The 22,121-nt window shown below is 43.1% G+C and overlaps 2 protein-coding genes and 1 non-coding gene across 3 annotated transcripts in view; 1 reads left to right on the top strand and 2 right to left on the bottom strand.

Annotated features, from left to right (window-relative positions):
• arhgap39 (Rho GTPase activating protein 39) overlaps window positions 1-8,826 on the bottom strand; it is a 95,941-nt gene extending 87,115 nt beyond the window's left edge. The window contains exon 1 of the mRNA XM_031875262.1: window positions 8,715-8,826. Within this exon, the coding sequence (XP_031731122.1) occupies window positions 8,715-8,725 (11 nt within the window). The 5' untranslated portion in view covers window positions 8,726-8,826. The remainder of the gene's footprint in view (window positions 1-8,714) is intronic.
• Window positions 8,827-13,568: 4,742 nt separating this feature from the next.
• On the bottom strand, window positions 13,569-13,640 carry trnah-gug (transfer RNA histidin (anticodon GUG)). Its single transcript has one exon. It is a non-coding gene; the product is annotated as a tRNA-His (tRNA).
• A 648-nt stretch (window positions 13,641-14,288) lies between these two features.
• On the top strand, window positions 14,289-20,937 carry LOC116398742 (calreticulin-like). Its single transcript, XM_031875321.1, has 9 exons — window positions 14,289-14,503; window positions 15,258-15,359; window positions 15,839-16,042; window positions 16,189-16,283; window positions 16,388-16,597; window positions 17,582-17,695; window positions 17,881-18,024; window positions 18,143-18,235; window positions 20,074-20,937. The coding sequence occupies exons 1-9, from the start codon at window positions 14,410-14,412 to the stop codon at window positions 20,308-20,310; spliced, it is 1,293 nt and encodes a 430-aa protein (XP_031731181.1). The 5' UTR covers window positions 14,289-14,409; the 3' UTR covers window positions 20,311-20,937.
• The last annotated feature ends 1,184 nt before the right edge of the window (window positions 20,938-22,121 follow it).

Below are 22,121 nucleotides of genomic sequence, written 5' to 3'. Positions count from 1 at the left end.
CGTATTTGTGGTATTGTATTGAATTCTGGTATCGTATCGTAAGTATCGGGTATCGTGATACTCATGGCAGGTATCGTATCTAAGTCATAATTTTGGTATCGTGACAACCCTAGTGCATTCTGATCATTTCTTTTTTGGATTAAATGAGAACACGTCCTCTTCCCGGCGAGGCAGCCTCCTGAGAGCAAAGACTTACAGCACTGATGGCTAGCTGACCTTTAAAGCCTTTGTCATCCGGTGAGAAGGAAGTGTGAATACTTTAATCCAAAGTATCTAACATGTTGAGTGTGTGTGTGTACGGCACTCATGTGTCAAACTCGATGGAGCCGTTAGCTGCTGCAGAGGTCACACTGCAGCCACCCTTCCCGCTACACATCATCGCCCCACCAACAGAGCTAATCAATATCCATCCAATGACGGCACAGGACGCCTGTGGTATAAAGGAAAAAAAGCAAGGCTGATCATTGCACCGTTTCTGCCTCTGATACCTCGAACTGACGATACGTCCGCAGAACTCCATAAACCTGCCTACTGTACATTTACATACATTTTCTTTACGCTGACAGACCAAAAAACTAACACCATAATGCACTGTGACTTTGTTTATAAATTATCTAAAACAAATTGCTTTTCATTAAGCAGCAACATAAGTTATTCTCAGAGGGACAGCTCTGGTTGTGTGCGCGGCGCTGTCCCCGGTGCTGAAACTCAGCGGAGGAGATTGTTGGACAGAACGTCTCAATGGAGCCAGGTCTTCTATTTGACATGTCTGCATAGACTGCAGTCTAATGCAGTATCTTATGTATTCATGTGTTTACCTTTTGATATAAGCCATCGCTGTAATGTATTTGATGTGATTTCTGCACTTTTTCTTTCAATAAAAAGGAAAATCTGATTTTGTCCTTATCTCGCTTGAGACAGTAACAGCAAAGTAAAGTACAATATGCATGAGTAAATAGGGATTTGAGGAAAGTTTGACAGCTTGTGTTGTGGTCGAAGTAGAAACAGAAAATGATCACCTTGGAGGACATTTTTAAGGGTGTATTTTAAGGTGTTCCTAATATTTATGTATATTTGCATACAGCAACCTCCGATTCTGCAGAGTGAAGCCAATGTGGAAGTGTCTTAAAGCTGAATTCTCTCTAATGACCAGCAGGGGGCGACTCCTCTGGTTGTATAGAAGTCTATGAGAAAATGACTCCACTTCTCTCTTGATTTATTACCTCAGTAAACATTGTAAACATGAGTTTATGGTATCAATCTCTAGTTTCAAGTCTTCTTCAATACAGCATGAATACATCATTTAGTAAATTATATAATCAATTAATTCATTAAAAATCTGAATGCCGTCCGTCATTTCAGACTCACTGTTTATTATACCTTTAGCCTATGTCTTAATATAATCTAAAAATTTAAATGACAGAATTTTAACAAAATGATGGACAACGAGAAAGTCTAACGCAACCACTGACATTGGTTGCAAATATCTGTTATCGATTACTAATAATCGGTATCAGCCCTAAAAAAAAAGCACATCGGTCGATCCCAAATTTGGACCCAAACTGCCATCCTGGGTCCAACATGCCGACAAGTAGAGTGGAGGGTAAAGGAATTTGCCCTCCAATTTGCCGATTGATCGGCCGCCGATCGAAACAGGCCAGATTGCAGCTGATCGGCCATTATGTTTTCACAGCTACATAGTATTTGTATTAGAGAGGGAACTTTTAAACTTTTTTTTAATCAAAGCAAGTATTTAAACAAAAAACACATTTTTTTTAACTGCGTGTTTTCGGCAAATAATCATATGATAACAACATAAAAAGATAACATTTAGAATTTTTTACTGTTTACACTTCACTAGGGTTGCAAATATGCCACAAAGTTGCCATACCAGTGCGCCACCCCTCGGCAGCATGTATATTGACATTTAAGGAAAACTAATTTTCCGAAAAAGTATACCGTGAGAGAAATTGTTGGCCGTACCGCCCAGCAATACAGACGGAAGCACACCCGAGACACTGCTAAAAGTGAGGAAAAAAAGAAACACGACATCCATGTTCATCCATGTTCTCCATTTTATATACCCAATGCTGCTTGTTCTCTAGCGCTACCACTCGGGCCCACACACACACACAGATTTGGAAGCCTCTGGGGGCAGCCCTTCAGACAAACACATCTACACCATAATCCTATTAGAGAGAGAAAGTGCTCTCCCTCTCTCTCGCGCTCTTCATCTGTCGATATTTCCTCTATTTCGCTCGCCCCTCCCCCCCATCCACTGTCAATGCCACTGTCAATATACTGCTAGCTCCGCTCACTGTCTCCTATTATAATTCAACGGGGCCGTGCTGCAGCCATCAGTGTCCGACAATATCGCTCAACAGATGTGTGGGAAGTCATTCTCCGCGATGGAGGCAACACGCTACGCTGTTCAGCCTGTCAGTATCCCCTCATACCTTTGTTTCCTCTCCATCCTCCGGATGAAATGTGACGTGCGACTGGCATGTTTGAAGTATCTGCAGTGGCGTGCTGCAGGTCTACAGTGTCGGGAAATCAGCATTTAGTGAAACAGGCTTTTTTTTAAATGACGACTGGGTATTGGACAGTAAAGGTCAAACATCTCCCGTATGATTCAACAATGATTCAATGGTTCAAAACTCCAAACATTTAAATGAAAGCGTTAATGTCGTCTGTAATGTGTTTTATGACGACCCCCTGTGAGGGGGCCACAAGCACAAACTCTTGTATTGTCCTAAGGACAGAAGAGGTGCGGAAATGTCTCGATTCTAAGACATCGCGATCCAGATGTGAACGATTCCACATCAACGCAGTGACGGAACATAATCGGGGTTTTGGTTTTAATTCAGCTCAGTTATGAGTCTTTACTGCGGCTAGTTGGTGTGTGTACGACGCAGAGAGCTGGTCATTAACAAAGTGCTGTAAAACCCCTATTGAGACGCATAGTTCAAATGTATAAATGCTCCTTAAACCCAATTAATATCACCATATCTCACATGTCTTAATCAGATATTGCTCGTTTGGAACAAGGCCTAAATCAGAATATGCAAAAGGTATATGATAGTCACATGAGCCATATCAGATTCGGAATATTGTCATATTGGGAATAACAGTGGAATATGGGTGTGCAGCTAAACATAGTCATTGTTAGGAGGCTAGGAGAAAACGTGCATGCAGGCTGTTCTGTCTGGAGGTGCAGCGACTTAAACCAAGCTGGAGTAGAAGAGCCATAAAAGAGCAGGAGGAGCTGAGACAGCATATGCCAATACATCATTTAAATGGGTACATTAAAAAAATAGTACGTTTAACTGGCTCGAGCTTCAGGTGCAGACTAGCAACGTTTAAAGGACGCGTAGACTAATTCAGCTTCAACAGCCGTCATGAAGCACAGACCGAGTGTGGATGCAGAGAGGTCAACAACAGCAGGTCAATAGTTCACCCCCACAGATGTCCCTCCCCTCTGGGAAACACTGCATTGACTCCCACTGACGGAACAGCACTGGGCACATTACACTCTTCTTGATGTGCATTAACAATAGCGATAACATGCAGTGGATAGAAGGAGCATTCTGGTCCATTACAACCTGGGTGCATGTTTCTTCAAGATTTCTTTTCTTAAAGAAAATTAAAAATGAAAGATAGCACACGCATGAAATTTGACGTCTGCATTTAAACCATTCTAAGCATTTAGGAGCAGTGGGCTGCTGTAAAGCCCCCCAGGGACAATAAGAGGTGCAGTGTCTCGCTCGAGGACACGTTAGCATGCAGAGCCTGGGGATCGAACCGCCAACCTTGTGAATGAAAAGGATGACCCAGACCCTAATGAAAGTTGTCTCAGCATCCGCCTTTTCTTCATTTCTCCACGTCACCTCCTGGACCCCCAAAATCAAAGCAATGTCACAATTCTGAGGATGTTTTCTAACCAAGTCCACAGCCGTGAGATGAGGAAACCCTCCTGTGTAATCGATGAACGGACAGAGCAGGTCACTTTGTTAGGATCCAAATTATATTAGCGCAATTTAAAAGGTGTCATTTTTATGGCTCAGGCTGCGGCCATGTACAAACTGCTGTCCTTCAACGGTTTGTTCAACGGTTTGTTTCATGAAGGGTGATGAGGGAGAGAGAAACGCAACCACCCTGAGGTGCGTATCAACATGTTATTAAGCCGACAGCCTGGTGTGCTGCCGTTCGCTAAATGCCTTTCCATGCATACACATATGGGTGTTCACTGCCTCTATTAACACACACATGTAAACAGATGTGGAGGAAATTAACTGCAGAGTATCTGAGGAGTGCAAAGTAACTGATGAACAGTGATGCTAGAGTTATTTAATTACCAGGTGTTACGATCAGGATTTTTGGGGCCGATCAATGATCGCCGGAAGCAACGTCAGCCAATCACCGATCACGGGTTCTATTTGAAGCCTTCTATTTATCTTGTACCATTAATAATTTACATAACTATTCTTAACAACGTGGTATAATGAGTATTGAAATTAAAAGATGCTAAAGTATTATGGATTTACCCTTTGCTAAGTCCCGCCCCTCGAACACAGCCTGGCCAATCAATCGTCCAGCTCCAAACAGGGTCCGACAGCAGTCCCTGGTTTCAGGCTAGTGAAGTGTATTTGGAGCTGGTCAAGGTTTAACGGAGACCGAGAGGTTGGAAGGAGATATACGTTTCTACGTTAAAAGTCTGTGGAGCTAACATTAGCACATTATCACATCATGAACTAGCGTTAGCAAGTCTATGCTACGCTAGCTACTGGAGGCATGCTGAAGGTATACACGTGCTGATGATGACAGACCTTTTTGTTAAAGATTTAAATCTTTTTTTGTTCAACCAGAAACAGTATTGCTCTCACTAAATACACCGGACTCCTTTGACAAAAACAGTAATTTTACTGTATCGTAAAACACACTAAACATAAACAAAATAAAACTCGTCAAGACCGCCTAGGTTCATCTTTCCACTTCTTCAACAATCACCAACTCTGGTTTGGTCAAAAATAAACCTTAATCATTTTATTCATTCATTCAGAGCTGGATCATACATTTTCCATAATTTCATAATAAGTATTTTTGTTGTCCCGCTTCATATAGCGTCATATCACAGTGTTTTCAATAATAATGATAACAATGTAAAATCTCAGTAAAACATTGTAACTATTTCAAGTTGTTCAAGTTGAGCTTGTTACAAACTACAGGGTTGAGGGAAGAACAACGGTGTTTAGTCAAAGTACTGATGGACTTTTTTTGCTCAGCACCCACCCCCCCCCAGTCATGTTGAAGACCTGGCCTCTTCACGTCCCGGAGCGGGGGGGAGCTGGAGTATGTGACGGATACGGCAGCAGCTTAGTGGCTTGAGCGTGCCAATATGAATATTTCAACCATGTCCTGCCGGCACAACACATAAGCCCGGTGCCCCACCCTTCTGCTGGGATCAAATGTCAAGCTGGCTGCCAGACGCGCAGACACGTGCAGCGTGGGGCCGCCATGTGTGGGTTGACGGATGTTGTCGCGTGTCAACAACATGGTCTCATGTCGAGGAATTAGGAACAGTACGATTTTTTTTCACCCTGTTATTCTTGAGAATAAAAGGGCCAAATGTATTTCCACTGCAATCACAAAGAGTTGAAGTAGAATTCCTATTAAGAGCTTCTTTAAGAGCTGTTAATTAGAGGCCTCGTTACAACAATCATGCTGTGAGACAACTCACAGAAGAAGTGCATGTGATTTCTCCATTCACAGTAGCTCGACAGACTGGAGCACAACCACAACTCATGGTGAGTTTGGGGTTCGGGCAGCAGCTGCATTAAGACATACATTACCTACTAGAGGTCAGCTGATTTGGACCTGGCTGATTATCAGCTGTGATATCAGCATTTCTACGATTATTTAATTGTTTGTTTTTTTATCCGACTGCAGATAAAATAAATTAATTTAAAAATGTGCAACATTTGCTCTGATGCTACCTGTCTCTGTCTGTAGTCTCACTCAATGTCCCACCCACAGCACTATCTCATTGGTTACACGTCCCGAGTAATAGCCAATACACAGAGAGCAAACGTGAGGCGGCAGATATTGCTGAAGTTAAATATCGTCGGCCTCCTTGATTACTAATAATTGGTATTGGACCTGAAATAACAGTCGATATATATTCATATTTCCAACTTGAGTGCAAATGAAAAAATTCACTGAAAATTGTTGAAATGCAATCTGAAAATGACATCCAATAACCGAGGACCAGAAAAAGGGGAGTCACCAAAAGTTATGAAACTTTAAGGTATTTTTGCTCTAACTTCAAATGAATGTGTCATATCCAGGCGCCAACCTCTGGTTCTGCTGAGTGAAGCTGATGCTGAAGTCTTAAAACTTGCATTCTCTCTACTGACCATCAGGGGGCGACTCCTCTGGTTGCATAGAAGTCTATGAGAAAATGAATACTTCTCTCTTGATTTATTACCTCAGTAAACATTGTAAACATGAGTTTATGGTCTCAATCTCTAGTTTCAAGTCTTCTTCAATACAGCATGATGTTCATTTAGTAAATGATGGTCCATTTAGAGTTAAATAGACCATAAAGCAGGGGATGATTTAGGGTGAGGCTTACTGTGATTGACAGGTTGCTGCCGCTACCAGAGACGTATCCGGCGACTCTACATCACTCCTCCACATTCTAAATATGGTAACTTCCATTGATTGGTTGCCAAAATAAACAACGTAATCCAAGATGGTGACAGGAAAATCGCCAAACTCAAGCTTCAAAACATCAGTCCACAAACCAATGGGACCAATCACGATGACTACGTCCACTTCTTAAATACAGTCTGTGGTCATTTTCGCACATAACCAAGCAATGTACCTCTGCTGCTTCTTGCAAACCAAAGATGCTAATACGTTTAGAGTCGTGAGGTTTCTTGCTACATTTTGCTGTCAGAAAAAAAAGCAATTCACTAAATAAACTCCCAAAAAATCCATCTTCCCTTCAAACTAATAAAAGTATTATGGCTGTCTCTCAAACACACTGTGATTTACCCTAAGCCACCCAGCCATCACCAGTCAATACAACAATGTAAATACACACAACCTCAACCACGACGCGTGGTCCAGGTTCGACTGGCTGACCTCAGCATGCTTCCCTGCTCTCTACTCTCTCCGATGGGTCACGTCTCTGCATGAAGCAGGGGTAGTCTGCTGTGATGCTTCCATTGACACACGTGCTTCAGTTTGTGTCAGAGAGATCCCAAACAGACTTGTCCCAACTCCTAAATGGATCGGATCACAAGTCCAGAAGCTCCCTCACCAGTCATCAATTATTGCTGCGTGCACGAGAGAGTGATGATGGTGCATTTTGACCGGATCAATCGGGCCGAGTGGACTAAGCCTCTGCTAGGACTCTTGACAAACATGCCTGGATTCTGCGGTGCTCCAAAGCCCGCGGGGCCGACCCGCAGTAGTGATATACACGAGGCCCAGTGACCCCCCCCCCCGCGACACGAATTTAACAGCCATCAATTATTAACTGGGGCTTATGAGTTTGCTCGGTGCTGGGGAGGATCTGCCATTGTCTATGTTGAAGAAGCGGCCCACACCCTCACTTTAAAAGGCAACAAACGGAATAAAAGAATGATCGTTTCGAGGTTGGAGATTTCGTTGAGTGACCTCTGCTGTAGCACTAGACTCCGTTCACATTCCGGGTTTTTTAAATTGTTTTTCTCAAGCCGTGGCGAGTTAACGCGCCGGGTCGCGTTGTGCAACATGGGGAAAGGTTCGACACCATCGACACATTCTATCGGATACGAAGATGATCAAATATGCCGAGCAACTGTAAACCCAGGGACGTTACAAGTTGGACTTCTCTCGCCATCAGCTCTGAAAAATGGACATTATACTAATAATGGTTAATTCCCTTCATTGATGAAGTGTGTGGATGAATTTCCCATGGGAAACTGATTTTAAAACATGGCTGTTAAAGCTAAGTGAAATATTTGCCAGTGCGCAAGTGTGTATGGAATTGCCACCCATTATGGCACAGACTGGTAACCCAGGACTATATTTCCGCATCTTGACAAGCACGGCGCAAAATGTGACGGTGTTTCGAGAGAGGCAACGTTCACAGGACGGTGCCACGCTTCTCCCATGCCCAGCGCCTCCTCTCTTGGGAGGCGCCTCCATCCATCGCGAAGGAGACGGATGGATGCTGCGATGGAGGACCCGGCTAGCCGAGCCTCAGCCCACACTGACGGGCTAGGTATGCACGGGTGGCTCTGCTGCTAGCATCCAGGCTAGAAGAGCAGGTTAGCTGCATTCCAGCAAAGAGACGGCAATTTAGACCGACAGGTGCAACAGCATCACCACCCAGCCGTGCACAGCCTCCCTCTCCACCGCTGCTTCCACCTTGACAAATATCCAGGGGATAAAAAATGCCCCCACGCCAACAGCCAACAATCTGGCCAGCGGATCCGAAAACAAACCCGAATGCATATATGCGTTTTTCGTGATATAAGAATTGTTGAATCGCGCGAGCGAATAAGTGGCGAGCTAGCTAACAGTCGCTTCAGCGCGGCGACCAAAGGAACCGCTGTTAGCCTCGTCGCTGGTCGGCTGCCTCCCGTCTTGCTCTCTGAGACGAGGCATCGAATAAAACAGCGAGCGGGAGGAGAAACACACAGTGTGTGCGTGGTTGGACTCACCTCTCTGCCATTTTCCCCGACGGTTCTTTAAAATTCCTTTAGAATCAATCCCACAGCGGCTCCCATGTTGCCGAAATTGCGGTCTCCGCAGTTAACGAGTCACTCCTCTCAGACCAGTGTCAAGCTATCGACAGTGACGAACACCGCTTCCGGTCATTACCTTCACAATAAACGCCTCTCGCCCGACGGTGCCAATGTGGCCCCTGTTGGAAATATAGAAGTGCAAAATAGAAAACGGGACACAATATGTAGACATAAACGTAGGCTGCTGTTGTAATGTCAATAACTCATGGCAATGGACTGGTAAAAAAGAAGACATTATGAAATGTTTTTTTTTGCAAAATCACACAAAATAACATCATTATCTCGGAAATACTCAACAGCATACCAATATGGCAATATTTTAAGATTATTATACATTACATTTTATTCTTAAAAGAGCGTCTATTTACAATATCGAATACACTATTTATTGATGTTATCATTCTTACTTTAATGTCATCTGCACTATGAAATAATTCTGAAAAACTTCCATGAAAGTCTCAGAAACTGCCATAACAAGATGGCCATGCCTGTTTTAATAAAACCACACTACAAACCTGAATACTCATGCGAAATGATGCAAAACAACCCAAACACACATTGCAACTTGTGAGCAGCCAGATTATTTTTTTATCTTGATTTCTTTCCTCTCATAACTGCACCATGGATGTTTTGCTAACACTGTCACGTCAGAGAGTAAAGGGTCGTTAACAGTAGTTAAATGTTATGCATTTTTAAGACAAAAAGGCAATAAACTAAACGACAAACGCATATACTATTTTATGTTGAAGTTAACATCCAATAACATCCGGTGTTAATCTTACTAATTCTGGCGAGCTTTATGGAAAAGGGAAAGCGCACTGCTCGTTTCAAGAGGTGTTGCATTCGTTTTTAAATTAAAAGGACTGTGTATGACGGATTCTTTTAATATATTGCTCATCAGAGGTATCAGGCGGAGGGCTTCATTTGGCCGCCTTTTTCAGGGCTTCAGGGGATGGCAGCCGGTCCCAGCATGCTCTGGGGCACTAGCTGGACATGTGTTCAACGCATCGCAGGGCCACCACAGAAACACAGACACTCCCATTCATACCACACTTGAAAACTACTTCGAGAGGTCGACCCATGTGACTGTGGGATGAGCGCCATGAGGACGCAGAGAAAGCATGCGAACCCACAACAAACCAGGAGTCAAACTACTTCATGTATCACCTGCAAATACATAACAATTTTGTATTTAGTGTCCCTAATTGCTTGGGACTAAAGGTACTTCACTAGTAGTTAACACATTATATGGAACTCTGTTTTCTTCCACTGTGTCTCCGTCCAACCGGTAGATAGTTTTATAAAAGTTCCACCTGGTAGAACCTTTTATAAAGGTTCCACCTGGTAGAACCTTCTATAAAGGTTCCCCTTGTTCCACCTGGTAGACACTTCTATAAAGGTTCCCCCTGGTAGAACCTTTTAAGAACGGTCCACCTTGGGGAACGTTTTATAAAGGTTCCACCCGGTAGATACTTCTGTTAAGGTTCCACCTAGTAGATACCTTTAAAAAGGTTCCACCTGGTGATCTTTCAGAGGGTTATATTTAGGACTTACAAGATTTTACCTACAACCGTCTGCCAAAGGTCCAACACTGAATCTCCTATGAGGGGTTCTGCAGAGAACCCTTCTACAGTGCATTGGTTCCACCCAGAACCCTCTCTGGCAGTTCTATGTAGATCCTTTCCTCCGTCCAATGGTGCTTACACGGAACCCACCCAGGAGGCTCTCCAGAGAACCCTCTAAAACATTCTATGGGTTTCATATACCCCGGGTATTCTATTGAGAAAAGCATATACCAAGAGTGTCATGTAGAACCCACAAGGGTTCTTCTTATTGCTCTTCTAAGGGCCTGGAATAATGTGGTGCAGCGCAACCCACAACAATCATGGTTCACAATCACTGTTTTTGGGGGGTTGCAGCATGGTTTGTGGTCGTTTCCTTTTAACACCTATGCTTTCAACAATAACTCTTTCTTCCAAAAAGGGTTCTTTGGATGAAAATGGTTCTTAATTGAACCCTTAGTCCTGCAAAGAAAAACCCTTTCTTCTGAAAAGGGTTCCTCAGAAGCAAATGGTTCTGGGTCAAATCTCAGCCCTTCAGAAAGAGTCCTTTTGGAACCCTCTTTTTCTGAGAGTGCAGGCAGAACCCCTGCTGTATGTTGCAGGCCTCCTTTAGATTGTGGGTATTTTCACACCTTGATGTTCGCGTTTACACATGTCTCTCGTGGCTGGAGGATCTCAACATCCCATTAGGTGAGCTTCACTCTTTCATCCACACATTGTTTTTGTCTGTTTTCGTTGCGCTCACCTCCACACAGTATCACACGGTATCACACAGTATCACACAGTACCTTCCTCTTGCTGTCTCATTGCATGTCACTCAGCTGCCTCCTGTTGGTTCCTGCGCTTCGCTACGAGAGCTTACAGTTGTCAGGGCTCATGTTTTGAAAGCAGTAACAAGACAGGCCTCAGCATCATTCCCGGGCGGCACCACATTTTCTATCCTTGAACTACATGCAGTATTATAACAACACAATGATATCCACAGTTTTGTAACCAGTCTCATGTGATGGACAACAGTGTACTGCTGGAGTAAATGTAGATGCACTTGAGGGTCATATTAGCTGACAGTTTGTGTGGGTAGAGTTGGCACAGCTGTGCTTTTTGATTGGTGGTAAGGTGTATGTCAACAACTTCTTCTAAGTCCCCAAACCTCATCATCATTGTCAACCTTCGCACCTGTCTGCTCTCACATATGTCATTTGACTTCTTGAGCTGAAGGTTTGCCGGTTGGATCTCTGGCTGACAATATTAATCTGGATGTTCAATAAAGGTTAAGAAGAACAAGTATTACAGCAACAATAGAAGCTTTTAATCTGCAGTTAAACTCTACTTTTCATTGCTCTTGTCTAAAAATATATCATACCTGTATTATTGAGTGATATAAATAAAAAAGGTCATTATATATATATATATATATATATATATATAGATAAATTGATAATAAGCTAATTGAAAAATACTTTATATAGTCTTTCTACAGTCCATATTTATACCAATGTAAAGGGTATGGCTGTAGCGCTGTGATAGTACAGTGTACATTCATGGATGGATTACTGAACGGGCCTACCGGGCACAGACCCAGGGGCCCATAGTGCCAAAAGAGACACAAAAAGACTACAAAGAGACCAAAACAACTACAGAGAGATGGAAAACAACTACAAAGAGAGCACAAAGAGACTCACAATAACTACAGAATGGAGGAAAACAACCGCAGACTAAGAAATAGCTATCAAAAGACCAAAACAATTACAAAGTGACACAAAGCAACTACAAAGAGACTCAAGATGACCACAAAGAGACCAAAACAACTACAAAGTGACACAAAACAACTATAAAGACACTCAAAATGACCACAGAGAGATGTGCAGTGACTAAACAACAACAAAAAGAGGCTAAACATTTAGAAAGTCTGTGTGTCTTGCTTATGTTTAGGAGAGGTTTGTGGGGCCCTTTGCTTGGGTGTGCCCAGGGGCCCATTGTCTCATACTCCGTCCGTATGTATAATGATACAGTGCACACTGTGAAATACAGAGTAACTAGTGGCAGAAGTCATACAGTATGTCTAAATATTATCTTATACAAAGCCAAACTTACCTTAACATTAACCTTAAAAGTATCTATGTCATTTAACAAATCAGAATGTAATGTGTTGATGAATAGTTATCCATGAGAATTTCCATGCAGGGATCAGTGATGTGTTCCCTTCTCATGAAGCCACTCTGGCCTGTAACACAGGTTGTAGGGCCTCTCTGTGGCCGCTGGTGGTACTGCTACTTGGGCAAACTTCTGGAGCTTCAGTATTATTTTACCTCAAACCAAAGTTTACATTATTAATATGATCAAATACACGGTGTGCACTAAACTGCTGTTTTGGGAGAAAATCTTTTGGATGGAGACTGATTTTTTTTGGTTTATTTTAACATTGTGACAACATCATTCAGATATTATTGCAGATATATGTTGACCCAGCATCAGCCTGTTCCTTATTATTAGCGCACCCAATTTAAATGTACAGGCTAATGTCATGTGTGCTGGGTATAACAATAGATAATAGTTGCTTTCAGAACTTTGATTAAAGAACGGTCAACAGAAAACAATATGACATGCTAACCTCGCCAGCTACATTTGAGTCAAGACTCATTTTATAAGGCACATTAAACAACAACAGGAGTTGACCCAAGGGCTTAGAGGTGAATGGGTTAGAATCTGCCTCAATACACTTATACACAATTAAAGACACAAAAAGGTGCATAAAGGGCAAAAATACATAAGTAGTTTGGAGAAACTGAATAAAACAAACAGCAGATTAAAAACCAGAAAGAGGATCTTAGAATAAGTCAAGAGGGGACAGAAGATGTGATTTCAAATTGTCAATGGTGAAACAGGACTCCTCCCACTTAGTGTGAGAGGAGAGGGTTACTTAATTAGACAAACAAATTGTTGATAAACAAATTAAACAAAGGGATTTATTTGTCATGTCAGCAACACCGTCCTGTAGATTACTTGTTCTTACTGTGGGTTCTGAAAAGTTGCAGCGCGTGTGCATTTGCGCCATTTGCATGTGTTTTCAGTGCGTTGAGCTCACAGCCCAGAGAAAATGCCTTTTACGCCGTCACCGCGTTTTACGCACTCTCCGATGTTTAATGTAACAGTGTATTGGCTGTAGCATTACTGTCCATTCGTCATACATAACGACTTTGTGCAAAACTGCCGTGACCCGGATTCGAACCGGGGTTGCTGCGGCCACAACGCAGAGTACTAACCACTATACGATCACGGCGAGTTATCCCCCGGGATAAGACACGGCGTGTCATTTGTCGATCCAAAGAGTACACAGCCATTGAGATAATGGAAAAGTGATAAAACATCCAAATGATCGATAGCCAATCATAAATGATGCACATGAAAACAAGAATAAAATGCGGGCTTTTGAAATGTTTGAAATTATTACAAATCATTTAGTTTGGTGTATTTGGGCACCAGCAAGCTAACTCGCATTTCAAACCACTCACCATACAAAGGGTGGCCTTTCAACTGTCCTCAAAAACCTTATGAATCCTGAGTCAAACTAATTATACCAGCCTTTTAAATAAAAAAAAGTAATATTTTATATTCTTATAAAGGCAGTAAATGCCAGATACTTGTAGTATTTGGGCCCCATTATAAAACCGATATTATCTTTTAGGCTACCAGCATACAGTCCAGTGAACAACTTTTTACCCCTGTCGCCTATTTTCTGTTTGGATGTTTCTATTTCCAGGTAGGAAGTAATCACTCTTGTCCCCCACAGACCCTTAATACAGGAGAGCCAAGTCGTCTCGTGACTCCGCCCCTCTCCGATCCTCGTCCGACGCGAGCCGAGCCTCTCCGAAAAGTAACTCGTGGTCTCATTTCATTGGCGAGACGCTCGTCCAATGAGCCGCGGCCATCTGTGCAGTGCTTGTCACCGTTGAAATTCTCAGGTTACATCTCCTCGAGCCTTTATTAGCTGATTTCACCCTCGAACCTGCTCTCTTATACGTCCTGGGCCCCGTTGAGAAGCTGCCAACATGAAGCTGCCAGCGGCGATTCTCGCAGTTTTTGCGTCGATAGCTGTCACCATTGATGCTACCGTGTACTTCAAGGAACAGTTTCTGGACGGAGGTGCGGTAACTTAACAATTCCACGTCTTCTTGTCCTCTCTGTGAATGGTCGTGTTGTGAAAGTGGCTGCCTCAACTGTCTTTAAGCTATGTCGGTCGGTTTATATTTCTGATATTTGTCCTTTTTAAAACGAAAACGTTTCTTTAAAAATAATCTCACTGCATTCATTTAACCCGTTATAAAAGGCTAGGCCACGTTATGTCCAATAGTCAACCGAGAGGTAATGTAGAAAACTAACGTTAGCTAAAGTAACGTTAGCAATACAGTAACGTAAATGCTGTAATATTATTGTCATAATGGAATGTGAATGCATTAGCTGAGACCCTCGTATGCGAATTCAAGTATTCTTTCACTTTTGATATCGCTCTGAGGCGTATTGAGGGCTTTCATATGGAATTCATTGAGGTCGTGGTGCTGTTTGAACGCTTTTCTGTTCAAATGAACTAAACGCTACTTAGTAAATGGCCTCAATGTGTTGAGTCAGTTCAAATAAAAGCAGAACTTCGAAGGAAAATGTAAAAAAAAAAAAAGCCGTTAGTACCTAGAAAATATTTTAGTATTTTAAACTATTAAAATGTGCACTAAACCAGTATTGGTTAAATTTCGTCTTTTATTGTGAAGTCCTCTTCAAACTCGGTGCAGCAAGTGTGTGTCGGCAACAAGCGGTGTGATAGATGTATGTTGTAATATTGCAGTGTAACGACTAACAGGAAGAGGCTGTCAGTAACCAGTTGAGTTGGTTTGCTGCGTTTCAGAAGGATGGACGAGCCGGTGGGCCGAGTCCAAGCACAAGTCAGACTATGGCCAGTGGAAGCTGACCGCTGGGAAGTTCTATGGGGACGCAGAGGCTGATAAAGGTAATTCATTTTTTTTTTTTTTAAATTCTGTCATTGAGGCATATCTGCGATACTGACCGATGCGGTGTTATCATGCAAATGTAGGCAAAATACGTTTTGTGTTTATGACCTGCTCCAGGTACAGCCATTACAAAGAGAAGAAATCTGTTTCTAAAGTATGTGCTGAGACTAGATCAGAACTGGAATAACCTGTCGGGGGGGCAAAAGTTAGCCCCCGGGCCCCTAGTAACACCCCCGACTCTTAATGCTTTGGGTCCTGTTTTCTGTGCTGGAATACTCCCTGACCCCATGTTTACTCATTTGCATTTTACAAGGTAATCCTGGAACTTTTGGGCTCCTGGTGCAGGCTTGGTTATGTCCTTAAGCACTACAGTAAGACACAGAGTGTCTGGCATATACATATTTATGATTCATCTTATTTAGAATAAGAAAAAGCTTTTAGTGCTTGTCGCCAACGGCTGTTCACTCCTATTTTTCAGGTCTCCAGACCAGCCAGGACGCCCGCTTTTACGCCCTGTCGGCTCGCTTCGAGCCCTTTAGCAACGAGGGGAAGCCCCTGGTCGTCCAGTTCACCATCAAACATGAGCAAAAGATCGACTGCGGAGGCGGCTACGTCAAGATCTTCCCCTCTGACCTCGACCAGAGCAACATGCACGGGGACTCTCAGTATCACATCATGTTCGGTGAGTCACGCAGAGGCCTCGATCAAGGACCACAACTGTTTGAGGAGAGAGAGAGAGCATTGATGCATTTTCAGATTCAGCTGGTTTGAAATGTAGCTGTGACTGAGCTAAAATATTCAATTCAATAAATAACTTATTGTCTCCAGGGCCTGACATCTGTGGATACAGCACAAAGAAGGTTCACGTGATCTTCAACTACAAGGGCCAGAACCACCTCATCAAGAAAGACATCAAATGCAAGGTAGCTACTGCGTAAAGCCTGTTTTGAAAATTTATAGATTCCTGTGAACATGAATTTAGAGATTCTTGCTCTCTCCTAAATTCCCCTTCACCCCGTCTATCCAGGATGACGAGCTGACCCACCTGTACACGCTGATCCTGAATCCGGACCAGACGTACGAGGTGAAGATCGACAACGAGAAGGTGGAGTCCGGCTCCCTGGAAGAGGACTGGGAAATGCTGCCTGCAAAGAAGATCAAGGATCCAGATGCCAAGAAACCCAGCGAATGGGACGACAGGGCCAAGATCGACGACCCCAACGACACCAAGTCTGAGGTAGCAGATCAGGCCCCCGTTCTTTATGTGGGGGCCCCGGGAGTTGCTCAAAAGTAATTCAGATGACTCCATAAACAGGATTCTTAGAACAGGCCCCTCAGATTATTTTCAGACCCAGCTAACACTTCCCTGAGGCAGATGGAGAGATTTTACCCAAATCTAAACCAAATGATGGATTGAAAAATGCAGCATAGTCTGGTCACGTTGCTCAGAATGTATAGCAGTATATTATGATCAACAGGTTTCTGAGCCGATGGTTCTTTGTTAGACAGCTTTCACAGTATTGTGCCACAAATGTCTCATTATAGATGCCATTATAGACGTGATCATGACGACGGCTATAAAAGAGTATGTTGGCATCTATAATGAGACATTTGTATGAATCTATATCGCCTCTTTTTGAGATGATAAACTGTGGTTCGAGAAAATGTTGCTAATAGTTTAGCTTAGCTTTCTGTCCTCCTCAGCCGTCACGGCAGCTGCACGCTCGCACTGAACACTATTAGAGATGGAAAGATGGCCCACTGTTAGGCTTATTTTCTGTAACCATGTAGCATCAAAGCTTGGTGGAAATAGCATGATAACTAGCGGGTGGCTGGCTACTGAGCTGCCTTGCTCATTCCGCCAGGATTTCGTGCTACAAGAAATGATCGGATCAAAGTTGTCACTTGACTGGCGATAGCGATGTGCTTATCTACGCTGAGACAAGAGTGTGTGGATGAAGCATTAAGTTGTTAAATTTGACTCATTTAGCATTTGGCTAGTTTGCTGCTAAGGCCACCATGCTTTCATGCTAACTGTTACCCTGGTTACAGAAAATAAGCCCAACAGCAGGCTGGTGTCAAATAATCAAGCTAAGCTAATTTAGCTTTACATGTACCGGGCCCAGGTCACGTCCCTGCTTCATGATGTGCACAGTGTTATAGCATTTCGTTTTTACAATTTCGGACTTCAGTGGTGACTCTGTTTCTGCTGCCTTCCCAGGAATGGGACAAGCCGGAGACCATCCCTGACCCCGATGCCAAGAAGCCTGACGACTGGGACGAGGACATGGACGGAGAATGGGAACCTCCCATGATCACCAACCCAGAGTACAAGGTGCGGCTTTTATAGGAGGGCAGGGCTGGAGCTTTGTATAGACAAAATGATTGATCACCATTTGAAATCCTTTTACCGGTGTTATTTTAGACTTGGGTTAAGTGAAGACATTGCTTTCACCATGGACTTGATCTAATAACCTGTACCAATCACTAGTTCTAACCTCTCTTGTGTCGCCTTTGCAGGGCGAGTGGAAACCCAAGCAGATTGAGAACCCCGACTACAAAGGGGCCTGGGTCCACCCTGAGATCGACAACCCAGAGTACACCCAGGACGCCACCATGTACAAGTTTGATAAAGTTGGAGTACTGGGCCTGGATCTGTGGCAGGTAATGATTATTACTCTCCCAATGAGTTGTAACAAGGGAGTTGCCGAACATGCGTATACAGAAAGACTTGTGATGTCGTTGAGGAATTAACGCTCATATGATTGGCGTCTTTGTTCAGGTTAAATCTGGCACCATCTTTGACAACTTCCTGATCGCTGACGATGTCAAAGAGGCAGAAGAGTTCGGGAAGGAAACTTGGGGCGCTACCAAGGTAGGACTGTAGATCAATGCTGTGTGAATTAAATAGGTTTTGTGCTCAGTTTCTTTTTTTTTTTTTTTTTAAATGTCAAATTTTAAAAAAAACTGAGCAAATGACTCATAAGTACCCGGAGCTATTCAGTTGAAAGTGAAGAAAAGCAGCCCAAAGTTCACGCCCACCACTGCAAAGTAGGGCTGGGCGGTATTTTTCATATACAGTCATACATGCATAGCCGAAACAACTTTTGTCACTCTTCAACAGGCAGCAAAATATATTGTTCGCCCCTGAAAGAGCTATGGTCGGAGCTAGTTTTCTTAAGTGTATTGAGAGGGAACCCTAGTCATGGTCATAACTTTATAACAACAATTAATAACCCACAACTAACGCTCTTTAACAGAGTAAAACACCACGACACAACAGTTTGTCACAAACAATTTGTAACACTAATAAATTGTACATTTATACAATTTTACCGCCGAACTGCATGCTGGGTACAGCTAGCTAACAACAGTCTGCTAACAGCTGGGAGAGGCTCTGTCGCTCCAGTAACGTTACATTAATTAAAGAACAGAAAAGAGTGAAGCAGGATGAACAAAGACTGAACAAAAGGTATTTTGGTTAGACACATATGCAACGCTGATTACCGTAATATGTGTGGTATTTGTTATAAATGTACGTTGGTACATAGAGGGTGATAAGAAGCTGTACATGGAGGGACTTAGGACCCAGGGGAATGTAGGTGAAGGAAACAGGAAGTGACGGAACGGAAGACACGCCACACAAACAGCTGTTCGCTGCTCGCTGGCCGGTTGACCGGCTGGTTCTTTTTGGCATTAATTTATTGATGCTTTAATGGGGGGAAAAAAAAAATACCGTGAAACCGCCAGAATCTTACAAAATACCATGATATGCATTTTTGGTCATACTGCCCAGCCCTACTGCAAAGACACTGGGCTGTGTTCCAATACCCCTACCACCATACTGCTTAGTATGCCAGACAAAGATTTAGTTTGTCTCAATACATCGTATGTTTAATGTAGTATCCCAAAAAATACCGGGATGTCCAACTGCATCCATTGGGCGTCACTGGCTATATTGATCCAACAAGCAACGGGGTTCAAGGTGCTGTGTTATGAGGAAGTAGTATGTCAGAATTAACCAGTGCATACCTTCTTACAGGCAGCTGCAGTATGTACTGAAAGCCTCTGCAATTTAAAATGTAGTGTGGGTTTGATTCCTGGTAGCACTACTTCCTGCTTGGTTGGTTCTGCTCTACAAATATGTACTTGTTGCCTGGTAAAGCACATCATGAAGCAGTACTTAGGAGTGGCGAGGAGAGCCATGTGTATGGCTCTCCAATCTGGACTGACAACATGTTAAGCTAGTCCTAGCTCCCAGGACTGGCTTAAACCTCTAGGTGTAGGTCACAGGCTAGCTTCTAGCGGGTTAAGCTCGGTCTAGCACACTGGCTAGTTCCAAGCGGGTTTACTAGTCCCAGCTCAGAGTAGCTCCTAGCAGGTTAAACAAGGTTTAGCCTACAGGGTAGCTCCTAGAAGGATAGGATTGGTCTAGCACACAGGCTAGCTACTTGTGGGTTAAGCTAGTCCTAGTCACAGGCTAGACAAAATGGTATTTTTAAGTGAAAGGAACACATTATGTTGTACATGAAGAAAATATATTCCTCTATTGAATCCCAGATAAATCCCACAGTGACTTGAATCAAAAGTGTTGTTGACATCAACATAGCTGCACTTGTTTTAAGAACACCCATCAAATATTATTAAACATTGTCAACTGGAACACCAACACCTGTTCAAAACTTCAAACGACTTGTCCTCTTTGCCCACCAGGAACCAGAGAAGAAGATGAAGGACGAGCAGGAGGACATGGACAGGAAAGTGAGGGAGGAGGAGGAGAAGAGCAAGAAGGACACTGAAGGCGGCGACGAGGAGGAGGAGGAGGAGGAGGAGGAAGAAGACGGCGAGGATGATGATGAGGAGGAAGAGGGCGAGCACAACGAAGAGACAGACGAAGACGCCGGGACAGAAGGGGAGGACGGCGACGCCAAAGGGAAGGACGAGTTGTAAAGACTGCTGTGTGCTTCTAAACCAACGAAGGGAAAATCAGAGAAAGCCCTATGGACACTGGCCTTTAATACAGCAGCCTTTTATTCAGGTGTAGGGGGAGGGGTGGAAGGTGGGGTCAGGTCAGATTTCTTTTTTTTTTTTAATTGATTTGTTTTTTTAGCTTTCAAATTAGAGAAGGGAGAAGGGTTTACGTGTTTATTTGCCTCCGTTTGTGTGTCTGCTTTGGTTAAGAATGTTCTAATTTAATGCGACTCACTGAACGGTCTCACGCAGAGCCAATTCATTCTTATTATTGCTTTTGTTGGGATAAATCGAGGGTTTGTGATGTCTGGTTCATGCACTTTTATTCCTCCTGTGTAATGTAGTACCATTTTCTTTTTTTAAATGACCCCCTTCATAATTTATTCAATCATTACATTGATTCCCTGAAAACACGTCAGTTTCTAACGCTCTGATTCGGGGCATAGGTCCTTCCTGCAACTCTGTGTGTGCGTGCGAGAGAGTGAGACTGCATTAAACAAACTGTGATTCTTACAATCGCCATTTTCCTCATTGTTCTGAATGAGTGACTGCTCTGTGGGTGAACACTGCTCTGTTTCAGTGAATAAAAATGAAGCCTCTCTACAAGCTGACTCCTATTTTCAATGGTTTTGGTCTGTCTTAATGTATATACATATACCACATCCCACTGCCTTCCTCAGCAAGTCTACTTTGGCTCAGTTGTCACATGATCAAGTATGAATGTCGGTCACATGATATCGGGTGGTTTTGTGTCTGTATGAAGATGGTCTCGGCCAGTGGATGTTAACGTCTTGATCTTTCTCCAGCCGTCCAGACTTAAAACTCGTTCTTCATTTAAAGGTGCAATATACGAGATTCAGAGCATTGATATAGTGGGAAACTACTACTACCTATGTAAAGATATAGTGGAGTACTGTATACATGAGCAGAGAATGAACTTTTCCCAGTGAAGTCAGAAGTTTCTAATCGAGAATGGGGAAATGTCTGCTCCAAGAATAAGCACATTAGCCTCCGATTCTGCCCACGCATTTGTCAACTTTCTAATACCTGACACTTTTTGATACTTTATGCTGCGAACACATTTTGGCCAGTACTCAAATTATTGAGGTTGTTTAACAAACACAGAGGTTATTAAATGACAGGCTTCATCACAAGAATTCCAGTTTGAATTCATTATGTGGGGCTTTTATTTTGAAATGGGGGGGGAGGGGTGAAAAGGAAAAGTCCTCTCAAAATCTGTAAGACATAAATGACTATGAGAGAGACACACACACAGAGAGGCAAAGAGAGAGACTGAGTGTATGTGTGGGGGGGAGTAGGGGGGTGAAAGGGGAAAAGTCCTCTAAAATTATCTAATACCTGAATGACTGTATAATAGAGACAGACAGAGACAGACAGACAGGAGGTCTAACAATGTCTTTGACTGAATATCTCCAAGTCATGTGTGTGTGTGTAGAGAGACAGACAGAGAGAGCGTGCCTGCGTGCGTGTGTAACTGGTTGCCATGTTGAGGATGCACCTGATTGGAGAGGCAGACTGATTAAGAAACGTTACAGTAAACAGTGATTTTGAACAAAACCCCTGCCTCCTTTTAACAAAAAGCAGGAGTCTGAGTGCCAAAATATGGGTACCATGAGAAAGATAAGACTATGCCAAACGCGGTGATGTGCTTTTTATGTTTGTGGTGTTAAAAAAGTTGAGCTCCAGAGTAGGGCTGCACAAATAATCGAATTTTAATCGCGACTCCAGTATTAGTAGAAGAGTAGAGAGACAGACAACAGAACAGAGAG

This window comes from Anarrhichthys ocellatus, unplaced genomic scaffold (assembly GCF_004355925.1).
Source record: "Anarrhichthys ocellatus isolate YVR2014 unplaced genomic scaffold, GSC_Weel_1.0 scaffold88, whole genome shotgun sequence".
In the NCBI taxonomy this organism is placed as follows: Eukaryota; Metazoa; Chordata; class Actinopteri; order Perciformes; family Anarhichadidae; genus Anarrhichthys; species Anarrhichthys ocellatus.
Note: the sequence above shows the minus strand (reverse complement) of the source record. Positions and strands in the feature narration are given on the sequence as shown.